The sequence below is a fragment of the Rhinoraja longicauda genome, chromosome 9 (assembly GCF_053455715.1).
Source record: "Rhinoraja longicauda isolate Sanriku21f chromosome 9, sRhiLon1.1, whole genome shotgun sequence".
NCBI lineage: Eukaryota > Metazoa > Chordata > Chondrichthyes > Rajiformes > Arhynchobatidae > Rhinoraja > Rhinoraja longicauda.
This window is the reverse complement of record NC_135961.1, coordinates 17,332,499-17,350,462: the sequence shown is the minus strand read 5'-3', so window position 1 is coordinate 17,350,462 and position 17,964 is coordinate 17,332,499. Positions and strand designations below refer to the sequence as shown.

The 17,964-nt window shown below is 39.8% G+C and overlaps 2 protein-coding genes across 9 annotated transcripts in view; one reads left to right on the top strand and one right to left on the bottom strand.

Moving 5' to 3' along the window:
- Positions 1 to 12,366, bottom strand: part of rps6kc1 (ribosomal protein S6 kinase polypeptide 1) — a 139,922-nt gene extending 127,556 nt beyond the window's left edge. For both annotated transcript variants that reach the window (XM_078404889.1, XM_078404890.1), the window contains exons 1-3: positions 12,221 to 12,366; positions 10,658 to 10,693; positions 6,779 to 6,899 (exon numbers count right to left, since the gene is read on the bottom strand). In XM_078404889.1, coding sequence (XP_078261015.1) covers positions 6,779 to 6,899; positions 10,658 to 10,693; positions 12,221 to 12,322 — 259 coding nt within the window. In that variant the 5' untranslated portion in view covers positions 12,323 to 12,366. The remainder of the gene's footprint in view (positions 1 to 6,778; positions 6,900 to 10,657; positions 10,694 to 12,220) is intronic.
- Positions 12,367 to 12,412: 46 nt separating this feature from the next.
- Positions 12,413 to 17,964, top strand: part of angel2 (angel homolog 2 (Drosophila)) — a 46,036-nt gene continuing 40,484 nt past the window's right edge. Inside the window, exons 1-3 of one of the 7 annotated variants that reach the window (XM_078404882.1) lie at positions 12,413 to 12,490; positions 13,689 to 13,821; positions 16,138 to 16,254. In XM_078404882.1, coding sequence (XP_078261008.1) covers positions 16,190 to 16,254 — 65 coding nt within the window. In that variant the 5' untranslated portion in view covers positions 12,413 to 12,490; positions 13,689 to 13,821; positions 16,138 to 16,189. Of the gene's footprint in view, positions 12,491 to 13,688; positions 13,822 to 14,084; positions 14,344 to 15,376; positions 15,718 to 16,137; positions 16,255 to 17,615; positions 17,740 to 17,964 lie in introns of those variants that run through there. The other 6 variants (XM_078404881.1, XM_078404887.1, XM_078404884.1 and 3 more) reach the window with 6 other exon arrangements.

Genomic DNA, 17,964 nt, shown 5'->3' with positions numbered 1-17,964 from the left:
ACCATGTCTACATATTCTGTTGTGCTGCTGCAAGTAAGTATTTCATGTTCTATCTGGGACATATGGCAATAAAACACTCTTGATTCTTCTCTATCTCCAACACAATTTCACGACCAGACACATCTTGTACTTCCCTCCATGCTCAGCATCCTAAAGGGATAGATTTTTCTTTGTGATTACCTTTCCATTCTTTCATTTCACCCAGTACTTCTCCTCTATCACCACTCCTGCATGCAAATCTTTCACCCAGTCCCTTCCCACCAACCCCAAGACTCAAAACTGTCCGAACACATGAATCAGCTATTCACTAATTCAGTGCTCATGATGGTTTCTTCTACATTGGAGAACCAAACAATTCACAGAGATGCCCACAGGTTTACAGTCACTGCAATTCACCATTCCATTCTTTCCTCACCCCCACTCTCAACTTATGTCTTTGGCCTCTTGCACTGTTCGAACCAAGCAGCATGTAAACTGGAGGAACTAAGGGCGGCACAATGGCACAGCGGTAGAGTTGCTGCCTTACAGCACCAGAGACCCGGATTCAATCCTGAGTGCCAGTGCTGTCTGTATGGAGTTTGTACGTTCTCCCTGTGACCAGGTGTTCCAGTTTACTCCCACATTCCGAAGATGTGCAGGTTTGTCGGTTAATTGGCTTCTGTAATTTGTCCCTAGTGTGTAGGATAGACTAAATAATGAATTCCATCATTTCAGATTACCAACCTTTCCCATTTGTGTCTCATACAAGGTGTATTAATTCAGCTTTTTCACTCTTCACTCAATTCAGCTATTACCTAATCAGTTGGGGATTTCTGACATTTGCTCCTTTTAGTTTTTCTGCAACTGCTCTGTTCTACATCTCAATAACCACTAGTTCTATTTATACATGGTTAGTTTTATTGGAGTATAAAATATCTCGACATTAATTGCCCTCATTCATCTGCCTTCCTATACATCCACAGATTACTCCATGTCTTGGATGGCACTGAATACATCCTATCTGGGCAACCTTAGAATCCACCAGCGAAGCAATTCAGTAATGTCCCAAGATTTCTACACACCAGGTGCCATAGTGCAAACACCTCCGGGTCTCCGGGTCCAATATGTCTAATCTACTTTTCCAATTTCCTTTCTTTCCTTAAAAAGGTTTTTGAGAGAACATTTACATGGCATCTCATAGATTATCCACAAAACGTTTTGAAATCAATACAATAATTTTAAAGTATGGTCATTGTAATATGCAGGGAAACTAATAGGTCATTGATAATTACATAAATTATAAACATCAGAAACCCAGCGATCAGAGACGTTATTTCCTAATGCAGATTTTTCATCTAATGAATTGCCTAGATCTACACAATGACCTAAACCCTAATAATATCAACACTAGTTCTATTTATATATGGTTAGTTATATTGGAGTATAAAATATCTCAAGACATTAAGAATCTTGTCACTTTTTAGGTAGACACAAAATGCTGGAGTAAATCAGCGGGACAAGCAACATCTCTCGAGAGAAGAAATGGGTGACGTTTCGGGTCGAGCCCCTTCTTCAGACTGTCACTTTTTATTTTTGATATTGTAATAATCATAGGTTGACCAGAATTAAATGATGTATTTTCTATGTTTCTATGTCAGTTGTGCAATAATATTAATGTTATAAGAAGAGCGAATACAAACATTTTCACTGGTACTATGAGACAAAGTACTAGCTCGCTGCCCAATTAGAATAGTCCAATAAATATCCTACAGGGTATTGAAGAAAATCATTACAAATGGTTACTTGATGGATTAAGTAGGTTCTACATTAATAACTTTCCTCAACCTAAACATACATATCATCAGGATTTCAAAACTGAACTGCCTTTCAGAAAGAACATGGGGAAAAGGCGACTCGGCCAGCTTTCATTATGACGTTCGACCGTCCGGCGCGGCCTGCAACCACAACAACCTGACTGCGGGAGAAGACGGCAGGAGAAGGGAAAGACATTGTGGCCTTCCATCACAGTGAGGAGAGGACTGGATGGAGAAGGGAAAGACATTGTGGCCTTCCATCACAGTGAGGAGAGGACTGGAGGAGACTCACTGTGATGGATGTTTCTTTGATGGATGTTTCTTTTTTTGTGTGTTTTTGGGGTTGTGTAATTTTAATGCCTATTTAATGCTTTTATTGTTGGACTGTGGGTGACTGAATTTCGTCCAATATTGGATGACAAATAAAGCTATCTTGAATCTTGAATCTTCTAGGTAGACAGTACAGGATTTGAGACAAGCAAGAATATATATGCACTTAAAAAGGAGGACAGATTTGTCCTACTTGTTTAGGAGCATAGAAATTGACGATGACGACAATCTACATGGAAATAGTCAAATTAAATTTCTGCCAACATCGATATGGAATTAGAACCTCGCCTGGGGCAAACTGCCTTTTGAGATGTTACAAATACTTATGGAAATTCTGCACAAAATTAGTCTGTTGTTTTAGAAGCTTTTGACAAGATTCTCTGCAAGAGGACAAAGATGAATTTACATAATATCTACATTGTTGCAAGGGCATTTCATTTTACACCGACGTTGCAGTTTTAGCAGATATACTGTTGGAATAAATAGACGATCTGGTCTGACATCAGAAAGGAGAAGCGCCACACTTCATTTTTTTTTAAACAATGAGGTTTCATATTTGTACAGAGATACTTTGGAAGGTCATTATCCTTGCAGTATGAATACACTATAATATTACCAGCATGAATTTGAGTAGCAGACACAAGACAAAAAGATGACAGGAACATGAGCAAAAGTCACCTACAATAAGGATGAATCTTAAGGATATACTTTAAAATAAAGCAAAAGCTAAAAAGTAAGCAAGAAATTTCCATATAGCAGTTTCTTCCTGACCCAGGGCTCCAAAATGCTTCACTTGCCTTTCTGCAGATTACATTGTACATAACATCAAAACCAAAAAAGCACAAGCTGGAAATTGGAAATAAGAATTAAAAAGGATGGAAGCACTCAACAAGTCATGTACCACACACAAGGGGGGAAATAAAGTCAATGATTTGGATAAGGACCCATCAGAAACGGAAAAATGAGAAAATAAGCATGTTTTAAATTGCTGACCAAAAGTTGTCAAGGAAACAAGAACTTTAAATACCAGATGTTAGATTGAGATAAGAAAACAAAAACAAATTAAAATGGGGAAGTACAGTCACTTCTGTGGAGGGAAAAGAATCTGAAATTGTGAATACTAAATTAGTCAAGAGGACTGTAACGTGCCTGTACAGAAGATAAAATGTTGTTCCTCAAGCACACACGGTTGAAATTGAGCAAAATTTAGGAGGCCAAATGCAGAGAGATCAGAGTGGAAGTGGAATGAAGAATTAAAGTGACAGGCAACTATAAGAACGTTGCCATCCTGAGACTTAACAGCGGTGTTCTGGAAATCAGTCACGTTTCTGGACTGCATTTTATTTCCCCATTATAGGCACACTACATTGTGTGTACGTAACACAAAACATTAGATTGGAATTGAAAGTAAACAGCTGCTTCACCTGGAATAATTTTTTAGGTCCTTTGATGATGGGAAGGGAGATGGAAAAGGGCTGGAGTTGCAATTACAGCACATGGATAGGAAAACTTGTGAGAAGGCGAGATGAAAGAATGGACAAGAGAGTCAAAATCCTAAAAAGGGAGGAGAGTGCAGATATCTCACACTATGGATGCTGCTCAGCATGCCAATTACTTTAAGCACATTCAATTTTTGCAATCTTGTTAAATTGGTAATTGGTAATCTTGGTAATATTCAAAGGGCGGTCACGGTGGCGTAACGGTAGAGTTGCTGCCTTACAGCGCTTGCAGCACAAGAGACCCTGGTTCGATCCCGACTATGGGTACTGTCTGTACGGAGTTTGTACGTTCTCCCCGTGACCGCGTGGGTTTTCTCCGAGATCTTCGGTTTCCTCCCATACACCAAAGACGTACTGGTATGTAAGTAAATTGGCTTGGTGCATGTGTAAATTGTCCCTCGTGTGTGTAGGATACTGTTAATGTGCAGGGATCACTGGTTGGTGCCTACCCGGTGGGCCGAAGGGCCTGTTTCCGCACTGTATCTCTAAACTAAACCAAATGACTGCAGAAGGGATGTTTTAGATAATGCATAATTTGAGAATAGTTTTTAATCAAAACCCACAGACAATTATTTGCTTGTAAGGCTGCCTCCGAGATTATTTATTTGAGCCCTAGATACTGCACTTAATTTGATGCAGTGGTGCCTGTGACAACTCACACTAGAATAACCGTCTTTGTCACATCTGTGGCTCTTGAAAATGGACAGCCAAGTTTGTGTGCCATTGGATATTTTGAAGGGTTCTTTTTAAATATAACCAACAACAAAATCTGCAGAGATATATTGCTGAGGCTCTATAAGGTGCTGGTCAGGCCACATTTGGAGTACTGTGAGCAAATTTGGGCCCAATACCTGAGGATGTGCTGGCTCTGGAGAGGGTCCAGAGGAGGTTTATGAGAATGATTCTAGGAATGAGCGGGTTAGCATATGAGCATTTGACAGCACTGGGCCTCAACTCGCTGGAGTTTAGAAGGTTGAGGGGGGAACCTCATTGAAACTTACAGAATTATGAAATCCATACATAGAGTGGATGTGGAAAGGATGTTTCCACTGGTAGGAGAGTCTAGGACCAGAGGTCATAGCAATAGACAATAGGTGCAGGAGGAGGCCATTCGGCCCTTCGAGCCAGCACCGCCATTCAATGTGATCATGGCTGATCATTCTCAATCAGTACCCCGTTCCTGCCTTCTCCCCATACCGCCTGACTCCGCTATCCTTAAGAGCTCTATCTAGCTCTCTCTTGAATGCTCTTGGATAGCCTCAGAATTAAAGGGCGCTCTCAGAATTAAAGGGCGCACTTTTAGAAAGGAGGTGAGGCGGGACTTCTTTAGTCAGAAGGTAGTTATTCTGTGGAACTCATTGCCACAGAGGCCAAGTCAGTGGATATTTTTAAGGCAGAGATAGTCAGATTCTTGATTAGAACGGGTGTCAAGGGTTATGGGGAGAAGGCAGGAAAATGGGATTAGGAGGCATAGATCAGCTATGATTGAATGGCAGTGGACTCGATGGGCCGAATGGCCTAATTCTATTCCTACAACTTGTGAAAATCTTCAAAATCCAATAACTTTGTTTGTTCATTTTATATTTTGGGTGTGAAGTCAAATACCTATATCAGAGTGGCAGAGTGCTGCAGCTGGTAGAGCTGCTGTCTCACAGTGCCAGAGACCCAGATTCAATAATATAGAGAGTGGATAAGATAGAATTAACAGGTGATCAATGTTTGGTGTGGAGTCAGTGTTGCGATGGGCCTGTTCCCATGCTGTATCTCCAAACTAAACTAGCATTCATTATTATTTTTATCTCAAGAGAAAGGAAAACATGATTGGATATCCTATTGCTACTGGAGCTCCATCCAATTTGTTGTTGTCCCTAGATACTGTCTCTGCCACATCCTGAAGATATTAAGTGTAGGAAAATAACTGCAGATGCTGGTTCAAATCGAAGGTAGACACAAAATGCTGGAGTAACTCAGCGGGTCAGGCAGCATCTCAGGAGAGAAGGAATGGGTGACGTTGAGGGTCGAGACCCTTCTTCAGATATTAAGTCAGAGATTCCCATTCAAACCATCTCCAGATAATTTACATTTATTTTTTTTATCTTGTAACCCCCCCCCCGCCGCACCCCAGAACAAATTGACAAATCAATTTTGCTGTCACTGATCTTCATTGTTACATCTTTAACTATACATCATAAAAGTGTGATATTTTGTAGCAAAACATTTGATGTAATTAGTGGGTCCCTTCCATAACTTTCAGTAAACGCCCTTTGAAGTGACAGAACTATTTAACTATTTGTTGAAGATAACCCAGAAGATGAACAAATACATTTAATTACAAAGGAATGGATTTTTCACGTGAAATTGAAGAATTTAATGTAAAATTCACTTCCATATTTTGGGGGACATCAAATGAGAAACATAAACCCAAGCTGGAGAAAAGGGAACACCAATGGATTTCACCACTTTTCCAATTTCCTCCAGATTTTAGGAAGATTTTCACTGCGTAACAATAATAAATCAGTGCCAATAGAGAGCTGCCAAAGAAATGGTGATTTGGGCATAGCCCTCACAATTCTTTTGCCTCCTTTAACTGGTTTATGTTCATTCACTTCCTTATTCCTCGTCCCAAAGTGCACCACATTGCGATGTTTCGTCTTGACGTTTGCTCATTCTTTACGAATTCTGCAAGTTTATTCACATCATGCATTTTATTGCAGTCTATCTTAGTATTAACTACATCTCAAACCAAGAGAGTAAATTTAAACTGTGGTCAAATTCCAAATGTCTTATATATTATAGAGCAAACAACAGCATTAAATTTTGCGCATGTTACTTCCCATGTATGGCCAGTCTAACTGATCACTTTAAACCCTCAAGTCTCCTTTGTTTTGTGCTTGTGGTCTATCCACTCTACAAGTAGTCTCATTTTAATTCCTCAGACTTCAGTTAACACTGTATTAGCATCACACACATATCAAATTTTGGAATGCTGTGTTTATTCTGAAATCCAAAATTCTCCAATTCTATGTCAACACAGCAGAATTTATTCCTCCATTATAAATCATTATAGTGGCATCACTGTAATTTTTCCGAGAAAAAAAAATGGAAATCTGACACTGCATTTTTGCAAAGTTAGAAATAAAAATATAACTGCCTTACCAAAAACTTTTCCTTTAGCAAAAGGTGGAAATAATTCTGGATGCCTGTATAAAGTTTTATGAAGCTGCCAGAACTCTTTGTGAAGTTTCTTAAAATCATTGTAACGTTTCCAAACTACTATCTGAAACAAGGGGGGAAAGTCAAAAATTAGCAAAACAATATGATTATTTGCACATATTACAGAAGCTACGTTGACAAAGAAAATAAATTGCTCTTGTATAAAGTTCTATAACTGCAAGCAGTTATGAGACAATGTACCATGGTATAAACTACTCTTTAGGCTTGCTAGTCAGAAATTCAATTCCTGATCTGTGACAGATCAATTTGTCATTAATGGGATTATTGCCACTATAATTTCAGAGGCCCCAACTTCAGGAACAAATCAGCTGGGTTATTGGATATCAGCAAACCTCAGTTAACAGGTTTGCCCGTGGGAGTCAGGTGAAAATAGAAAGGAATCTGGATAGGAGGTCCTCCAGGGCAATAATTAATTTACTAGTCTGATTGTGACAATCCACCCCCACCCCCATCTCCTCCACCCCACCCCCCCTTCCCCTTCGCTAAATCGTGAGTGATGTACATCACAGTGCAATGATCTTAAAACAATCTGTTCTGTTAGATTGGAATCAAAGTTAAACGATTATACAGCGCCATAGCAGTAGACCTGCTGCCCCACAGCGGCAAAGACCTGGGTTTGATTCTGACTACCCGTGCTGTCTGTGCAGAGTTTGTATGTTCTCCATGTGACCACATGGGTTTTCTCCGGGTGCTCCGTTTTCCTCCCACATTCAAAAGACGAACAGGTTTGTAGGTTAATTGGCTTCTGTAAATTGCCCCTGTTGTGCAAGATGCAAAAGTGTGATAACATAGAACGAGTGTACGGGTGATTGATGGTCGATGTGGGCTCAAAGTGCCGAAGGGCCCGTTTCCACGCTGTATCTCTAAAAACTTTTTAAAAATTAAGAACAAAATAATCACTGAAAACAATTGACATTGCTGTTACAAGCTTCAGTGGAAATTTTCCAAATTCTATTGTTTCCACCCCACAATCTTTACATAATTTGCTTAAGTTTTATCTCATTAATGCACATCTATACATTTATGATGTTGTTGTCATGAACTCAAAATCACTAACTGCTGCATTAATGGGCCGAAATGGGCCAGATTTTTCTTGTCACTCCTTGCGACTCAGGTTTTTGATTTCATATGATCTGAAATTAGAAAAACCCAATCACAACTCACATTGTGCACTGAATGCCAATGTACTGTGCTTTCTATCACCTGCTGCTGGATGCTCACAAAGCTGCTTAATCCTTCTGTCAGGCAAGTCTGTTTCATGACTTCCACTAGTGCAGTTTGCCATGGGGAAGGTCAACAGCACCCTGCAGCTCCACTGCTGGCCTTGGCACAGAGTCTCGGGGCAGAGCACAAGCCTATTGAGCCTGCGTCACTGCTTTGATCCCTCAACTTCAAAAAAGCCATGCCAGACACAAAAATAAATAACTAGGATAGTAGTTTGAAGAGGTTTGCCAATCTAGAAAAGCTGAGTGCAGGCAAGTTTCCTTTAATTCTTTAAACATTAATCTCTCAGTTAAATGTCTAATGCTTTTAATTCTAGTCTATTTTAATTTTTTCCTTTTTATTCATCTCTGCTTTTCGGAGAACTGGCAGCATCAGACTCCAACTGAGGATTAGACTTGATTATACCAAGCAGCTGAAGTTTAGTAGAGCACAATATGGTCCATTCCCTCAAGCAGAAAGGTATCCTAGGAATTTAAAATCTTTTAAGGTCAATACATAAGAAACCATAAACAGGAGTGTTTGAAAAGGGGGTAAAAAACTATAGAAATTAACGACACTATTAGCCCATTAGACTCATTTGCTTCTTACATGAAATACTTCAGATTTGTCTCCAAGCCGTGCAAATCACAAGTACTCCTCCTGCTTTTTCCCATCAAGATCTTTGGCTTTTTACTTAGAATCAAAATGTCCATCCCAATGCAATTCTCCCCTCTAATCCTCCTTCATCCAACACAAAAAAAAATCACAAATAAATCAAGATCTGAACTTGATCAGAAAATTCTAAACTAAATTATTTTTGCACAATTTATAAACTTAGGTTTATATACAAAAGATTCCAAGGCATGATGTTCGCTCTAACGCTGTATTAGATCCTTAATATTACTATCAAGTCTTTTTAAATTATCCTTTCTTCCACCCCCACCAAGGATAGTGAACGCAGGTGGTCTCTTTCCCTCGCCCCCACTCCCTACCTACCTACACTTGCAAAGGTACTTCCATTAATTTCCCACAAATAGCACAGCCAAGATCTGTAATCACATGTTACTATTTTGCAACACATTAATAATTTTAATATTCACTGTGGCATAATATCTATTCCAAAATGTATTTTGCTAGCATTCATTTTAAACAAGTGAAATAAAGTAACCCAAAAACTGAAGGAAAAAAATTGCTTATTAATTTGTAGAAATTTTGTGCATCCCAAATGAATAGGTTTGCATCTCAGTAGTATGTCTCAAATTAAAAAAGGTTTTATACAGCTCTTCCGATAATTAACGTCCACTGATTTCAACAATTTACAATAATTACAGAATGACAAAATTCCTGGAGAATCTGATTTAACTTAGAAACAGAACCCAAGATCTTGGATTACTGAGATGAACCCAGATGAAATTAGCTGCCAAGGAACAGGATAAAGTTGTTGTTGGGACCAGGAATGTAATCAGAATAACCAACTCCTTTTGTCTTTTGAAGGCTAGAATAAAACTCCTAACATGTAGATGCTTCTTATAACCTCATTCTCAGTCATGAAGGTGTGAGCTGAGTTCAGAACCATCACAAGCAAAGGAAACCATATTCTGGAAGAATATTTTTATCCACATTGATCAGGATTTGAAAAAAAGTCAATTGAAGGCCAACTCAGAGTGGTAAGATACTTATAAATTGATTAGGAGATAGTTAATCTCAATTTACATATTAGAAGCTTTATTCAACGTAAGTGAATTTAGAAATAGCTGAACATTTAAGGACCTGCTGACTTTTTATTCTTTAAAAAGTCCTATTCTTTAAATTTTTCAAATGATGGAATATTTCCTGACAAAATAAACTTTCTTCAGCAAGAGTATGTCAGATATTCAATATATCCTGTATGATATCGTGAAAGAGGTACAAAGGGCACAGGACAGCATTTAATTCACATAGATATAATCATTTGAATATTTGCTCCGAATATATTTCACAAGTATTATACCGAAGTAGGCAGACAAGAATGAAATAGTGGTAGCATTGTTGAAGAATTAATGTTACATCTTTAATGCTGAAGTACATATTTTGGATAGTTTGGCAATGCTGTGCACTCAGAGAATGTTACACATGTGTGGCAAAATGTGACATACTGCTGAGGATCAACAAGCAACTGCGTTTTTCATAAAAAGGCATCAAAAATATTAGTTTCAAACAAATGACTCTCAAGAAGAGGAAACAAGTTATTGCGTCAAATTTGGGGACGGTTTGTGAAATATGTCATCAAGGAAAATTATCTTCCTCATACATAGCACAAAGTTGCGACCCTATTTTCAGTTGCATATCCAAAACAAATTTCCTAGCCTCTGTCTAAGTTTTGTATGATTCACTCCTTCAAAAACAATATTAAATCCTCACTCTATGAAGGCAATTGCAGCAGTTCAAGACCTGCTCATAAACAACTAAGAATAGGCAATAAATGGTGGCCTTGCCAAAAATGACCAGATACCAAAGGAAATAAATCTGATTTTTGGTGACAAATGCACTGCAATTATTTAATAAAATACATCAATTATGAAATCTAACTCAATAAAGCAACGTTTGATAGTTTGTTACCTCTTGGACCTCCTCAGGAGTTCTCCTTGAAACGACCTATATTTTTTAAAATATATACAATTAATATGAAAAGCCAATGCTCATTGACATCAATTGCAAACTGAATATGTTCCAAATATATTAATCATACAACATTTCAGTGCACCTCTTCTGGGTCAACTTCCATAATCAGATGGATGAAACTATTCATATCCTTGTTTTTGAAATGGAATATTGCATATTTGATGAAAAAATGTAAATTATGGAAATGGCTTGGGAATACCAACACAAAACAACAAATATTCAGCTTCAAGTTCCAACACAGGTTTTATTTTTTAAGCACTTTAAATATTCAGATCTTTGCATTTGCAACTTCATTGGAGTTGTTAAAAAAAAATACAAATACTTTGTGATACAAGGAACTGCAGATGTTGGAGTAAATCAGCAGTCAGGCAGCATCTCTGGAAGTCACAGATAGGCAACGTTTTAGATCTAAAGAAAGATCCCAACCCGAGATGTCACCTATTCATGTCATTCAGAGATGCTGGCTGACCCGCTGAGTTACTCCAGCACTTTTGTGTGTGTTTTTTTAATAAATTTATACTTGACTTAAATAAATAAATAAATACTTGACTTTTATCAGCAACTTCTCAAATGATGTTATTACCAAACAGGAACAGCCTCTGTAATCAGGCTGCTGAACCATGCCCTTCCATAAGCTAGGGTTCAGTCTCATTCTCCTCTACCTCGTTGCAGATATTGGACTTTTGTCTCTGGAACTGTCACACTACAATGCTGAGAACTATATTCTGCACCCCCCTGTATCTCTCCCTTCGCTCTACCTATTGTACTTGAATTTAAATTTGGCTTCATTGAGTTATTTGATTTGATTGGGTGGCATGCAAAACAAAGCTTTTAATTGTGCATCAATACATCCGACAATAATAAACCCAAGATAGACACAAAAAGCTGGAGTAACTCAGCGGGGCAGGCAGCATCTCTGGAGAGAACGAATAGTTGAGGCCAGTTCATTGGCTATATTTAAGAGGGAGTTAGATGTGGCCCTTGTGGCTAAAGGGATCAGGGGGTATGGAGAGAAGGCAGGTACAGGTTACTGAGTTGGATGATCAGCCATGATCATATTGAATGGCGGTACAGGCTCGAATGGCCTACTCCTGCATCTATTTTCTATGTTTCTATGATGTTTCAGGGTCGAGACCCTTCCTGAAGAGGAAGAAGAAGGGTCTTCGGTTTAAACCAGCATCTGTAGTCCCTTACCCCAAGGATGCCCAGTGCAATCATCACTGGTCTGCATGCAATGGGTGTGTTGCCACTAAGTCCCATCCCAGGAGGTTGCTCTGCCTCTGGGTTGATGTTGCAATTGTCCCGGGAGCGTTCTATATTGGAACCCAGGCAGACTAGACTCCCCTCAACACTGCCCCAGCGGGCGGCTCTTCAATGCCTGGTCGATCCTCTCCTCTCTCTCTGCACAAAAGCTCCGCAACGAAAGCATCATCAGCAGCAGCACAACACCTCTCCCCGTCGCGATGCAACGGGTGCATTAACAGAAGGGGGGTCACTCACCCGCGCCGTCACTTTGTACACGGTGTAGCCTTGCCTGTGTCTTTTGGGGTCGGTGACTGTGTAGAAGCGAGCCAAGTGCCCCTTTTGTCCCTGTGACAACATGATCAGCCCAACCCCTCATCCACTCCCAATACCCCAGGCACACTTTCCCCTTGCACATCATTTCCGAGCAGACGAGCCTCCTCCTCTTCCTGTACATCCACTGTGTGGCATCCCCTGCTCTTCCACCACCTTCTGCACTTCAGGAGCTGTCCTTTTGTTTGCATGGAGGTAGTTTCAAACATTAGAGTTCGCGAACTAAATCTACTATTGCGTGCGACTGATGGAAAAAGGTTTCGACCTGGGTCCTTGAGTGCATCTTCAAAAGGAGTGGCTCAACTGATCTCTGCGCGGAGCTTTCTGCACTCTGCTGGCAATGTTTTCCAATACAAATGTTTCAGAGAGAGAGAGAGAGAGATAGCGTAGCGGAAAGCGATGATTTTTTTTTTAAGTGCGTTACAGCACTTAATACTGGAAATAGTAACTTGTGCGTGAGGTTCCAAACTGAGTGGAGGGGGGTGGCTTTTGCACAAAGTGCAACTCTTTCTAAATGGGATTGAGATGGGCCAGAATTATTCCATACCCCACTTTCACATTGATTGAGTCATTGAGGTGTGACATTCAAAAATGGATATGTGGATATGCTAAATGATGGTATATTATGCGACAATTATTTACTCGTTTTTATATTCTTATGAAAGATTCCATGAATCTTGAATTGTCAAACTAGGACTTGGCTCACCACAAAGCATCCATTGTAAATTGTGGTTTTGTCTTTAGCTCCAAAGTGCCACTGGTAATTTATGAAAATCATTAGGAAAACAGTCTTGAACAGGTACTTTAGGTCAAAGTCCAATAGTGACCCAGAATATCCAAATATGACATGTCACTCAGAGCCATAATTTCATGAAATGGATGTCCTTCAGTACACCAATAATACAAAACACATTATTTTTCTTGTTGAGGCAGTTTTCCTCTTGCTTTGTAAAAATGTCAACAATACTGGGATCAAATTCCAGCTATTCCCCAGCCCCTTTTTTTACATGAATTGGTGATGTTATTACCGGATACAGTTCACGTGACTTGATATAGTAAATATTGACAAGTCTGTGAAGTTGGTGCCATGGGAAAATCATAGGTATCATAAAATGCTGGAGTAACTCAGCAGGTCAGGCAGCGTCTAGGAGAGAGGGAATGGGTGACGTTTCGGGGCGAGACCCTTCTTCCCATATCATTTCCTGAAATTTTGCTTTCAGCATATACTTGCTGGGCATATACTCATGGAATCATAGGGCAATAGGACAGAAATTAGCCCTTCAGATCATTAAGTCTATGCCAACCAAGCACCAATTTACCCTAATCCTAACACCATCTCATTTTATTCTCCCCACATTCCTATCATCTACCCCCCTCCTCCCATCATTTCCAGATTCCACCTACAAACAGAAGCAATATCAATCTGTACATCTTTGGAATGTGTGAGGGAACTGGAGTCTCCAGAAGAAACCCACAAAATCACAGGGAGAACATGCAAACTCTACACAGACAGCACTAACGCTCAGGTTTGAAGTCAGGTTGCTGGTGCCTTAAGGCAGACACAAAATGCTGGAGTAACTCAGTGGGTCAGGCAGCATCTCGGGAGAGAAGGAATGGGTGACGGTTTGGGTCGAGACACTTAGTGGTGCCACTATGCTTTATTCACCATGCATGTTAATACTGTGTTACTCCAGTGACCTTTATTGGTCATCAAGTGTTACTTCACCAGGCCTTTGTTATGCATTAAATATCATATCAAATTGAGATCATTTCAAATTCAAATCAGGTGTGGGCTATAAGCACATGGGTTAAGATCAACAATTTTTATTGGTAATGTTAATGAGATTGGGTAGACATTTCAAACGAACACCTTTTATATGATGTTAGTTAATATACACTTGATTACCCATTTGTTCATGTCTTTTAAGGAGAGTTGTTTTATTCCGTCATAAATCCATCCACAGCCGATATAACAACATCAAGGCTGTATCTTTAAAAAGATAATCAAGTTGCTGTTTTACTGGGACTGAGTACACAGATTAACAAAAGTGAGTCTGTTCAATGATTACGTTCTAGATTATGATTCCTTTGTGGGGCCCGTTTCCCCTGGGTATTAATTATTTTAATTCCACCATCTCACAAATGGTGCGTTTTCAACAGATTTAACGTTTTTTAGGGAAGGAATTATTCAATATCATCAAATAGGCTTGTGTGATTGCAAAAAGTAGCAATTATGTGTAAGTTAATATAACTTACAATCTATCTTTTTTTGGAGCGGGGAATAAGAAGCTTTATTGCAATTTGGATGACGGCCTGAATTAATTGCAGATTTTTACCGCTGTCTTTAATGTCGTGGATATACTTTTTTTTTGCGAAATCTCGAGTGCGCTGTAGAATCAAAGTGGAATGCATGCATGGGTGTAATTTTGGTTTTCGAGCCCCATGCCACGAATGGTTAAGTGTGTAGGAAGGAACTTGCAGAGATGCTGATTTACACCGAAGATAGACACTAAATGCTGGAGTAACTCAGCAGGACAGGCAGCATCTCTGGAGAGAAGGAATGGGGCGTCTCTCCAGAGATGCTGCCTATCCCGCTGAATTGAGTTAAGAGGTTGGACACGTTAGAGGCAGGAAACATGTTCCCAATGTTGGGGGAGTCCAGAACCAGGGGCCACAGTTTAAGAATAAGGGGTAGGCCATTTAGAACGGAGGTGAGGAAAAGCTTTTTCAGTCAGAGATTTGTAAATCTGTGGAATTCACTGCCTCAGAAGGCAGTGAAGACCAATTCTCTGAATTCATTCAAGAGAGAGCTAGATAGAGCTCTTAAGGATAGCGGAGTCAGGGGGTACGGGGAGAAGGCAGGAACGGGGTACTGATTGAGAATGATCAGCCATGATCACATTGAATGGCGGTGCTGGCTCGAAGGGCCGAATGGCCTACTCTTGCACCTATTGTCTATTGAGTTACTCCATCATTTTGTGTCTATCTTCATTAATGCTGATTAGCTAATTAATTTATTGCACCGTATGGAAGTCGCATTCCCAATCTCGTTGTACAATGACAATAAAGATGTATTGTATTGTATAAGTGGTTTCTTGGTGCATTGACTACAACTCCCAGAAAGCCCGGCCGGCAGCCACTGCGTGTCTCGGCCTATTGACTACAACTCCCTGATAGCCCGGCCGGCAGCCACTGCGTGTCTCGGCCTATTGACTACAACTCCCAGAAAGCCCGGCCGGCAGCCATTGCGTGTCTCGGCCTAGCGGGGGCGGGGAAAAGTGAACGCCTGGACTCAGCAAGGAAGGACTGTTTTACCCTCAGGCCTTCAGTTCCCCAGCTCCGCTCTGCTCAGTGAAGGAGCAGGTATCCACCATGGATAACGTTCTTTGAATCGAGCACGATAACCTTTGGCTGGCGACTCCGTAAGTTGCAGTGTAATCGTTATCTTTCATGTGCATTCCCTCCATAATGTCCCTGCACCAAGCCTGTCCAAGCGGCTCAGTTCTGCATGAAGCGTGAAACAGTAACGCTTTTCCTCATAAAAGTCAATGACAGATCGAGGAAGTCTGAGCAAAAATATCTTATAAATGGTCCTCTGTTGTGTAGAATTATGTTCTTGATGTGAGAGAATGTCGCTTTCTTTGCTTTAAGTTAAATATGCAATTGCTTTTGCACAAATATAGGTACAGCTCAGTATGCGAAAATATATTTTGTCCACTTGAAATGACAATAAGACTACTTCGGTGAACCATTCAACGGCAAAATCGTGAAATTGGATTGAACGATTGATGTGTAAAGCACCTCGATCTTTGTTTTAATGAGTTTACGTATTGTTTTGTGAGTTTAACTTGGTAGATGCCGGACGAAAAGAATTCGGGAAGCAATTCTTGAAGAATGAATGGCCGTAGATTTATACCTTTTGGGTACTCTGCTGGGCTGAATACACAGGACAGAAGAGGGTAGGAATTAACGATATTCATAATACGAATCAAGAAATGTTAAATAATTTACTTGTGGGGGGAAAAAAATTCCATTAAATTACTACACTAGCCACATTCATGGCAAAGTTCCCCATGTTCTTCTCATTCCATCATCTCAAATCAAATTCAGTCTGGATAACATATATTTGTGATGTATAAAGTTAATGTAATCCCATGAAAAACACCTTTTAATAAAATTAAACTTGCAGGGAAAAAAATTGTGACTTTAAAGTACTGAGGAGTTAATATAATTTCTGGCTTTGCAAATAGTTTAACACCATTCTAAAATGTCGATTATTTAAACATAATTCAATATGATATCAACACATTCAATATTAAATGTACTCCCTGACATAAAACTAAATATTTACTGCAGAAGTATGGAACTTGCCCTTTAGTTGGAAGTATATGTTCCCTATAAATTGAGACCTTTAATAGTGATATTAAGGGTGGCACTGATATTTGAAAGCTCTGCTAAGCTAGCTATTTCCATAACATTAACTTAGATGAAAGTGTATCACATATGCAGGGAATTTAGCATTGTTAAAAATAAACTTTTGTATTGAATTGAATTGAATTAATTTTATTAGCCAAGTATGTATACATACAAGGAATTTGCCTTGGTACTCTGCTCGCAAGTAACAACACGATGTACAGTAAACAATTAAGAATGAAACTAGACAATAGGTGCAGGAGGAGGCCATTCGGCCCTTTGAGCCAGCACCGCCATTCAATGTGATCATGGCTGATCATTCTCAATCAGTACCCCGTTCCTGCCTTCTCCCCATACCCCCTGACTCCGCTATCCTTAAAAGCTCTATCTAACATTATAATTTAAACACGTGAAGAATGAAATAAAATACCAGAGCAAAAGGGTCTTCATGATTACAGTGCGACAGGCCTGTAGTCATTAAGTCAATGTAGTCATTGGCTTTTTTGGTACAGGAACAATAGTGGAGACTTTGAAGGAGGCAGGGACAGTGCAGGTTTGCAGGGACTGGTTGAAAATATCTGTGTAGACTGCTGGCAGTTGTCCGGCACAGAGCTTGAGGGTAGAGGGGGAAACATTGTCCGGTCCCGGAGATTTCTGTTTTTTCTGTCTTCTGAATAGCTTCTCCACCTCCTCAATTTCTATTGTTAGTGATGGAGAAGTGGCTAGACTGATGTTGGGCAGCAAGGAGGGGGTGGGTAGTGGACGAGGGCCCAGTCTTTGCAGGCTGGAGTCAGGCTGTAAGTGGGTGTAAAGTGGTGATTCAGGAGGGGGGAGGGGGTACTGGGATTATGTTTCTATCAGCTACTTTTGTTCAAAACAACATTTGTTCATATAGTGCCTTTCACAGCTTCAGATCAATCCAAAATGATTCCAGCTAGATGGGAACTTTACAAGTATGGTAACCGTTGGAAAATAGAAACTGGGCACAAATTTGTTGCACAAATCAAAGATCATGGGCCAAAAGTAGGCAGGTAAGACTAGTTTAGATGGGGAAAGTTGGTTGGCATGGGCAAGTTGGGCCGAAGGGTGTGTTTCCACGCTGTATGACCCTATGACTATCCCACTAACAGGAAGGTGATAAAGGAGCAGATTACCTGTTGATTATTTTGGTTGCATTTGTAAATATATTTTGGTTTTACATCTTTGCAGTTTAGATTTAAATGCTCAAAATGAATAAAACAAAATTTAAATGTTTG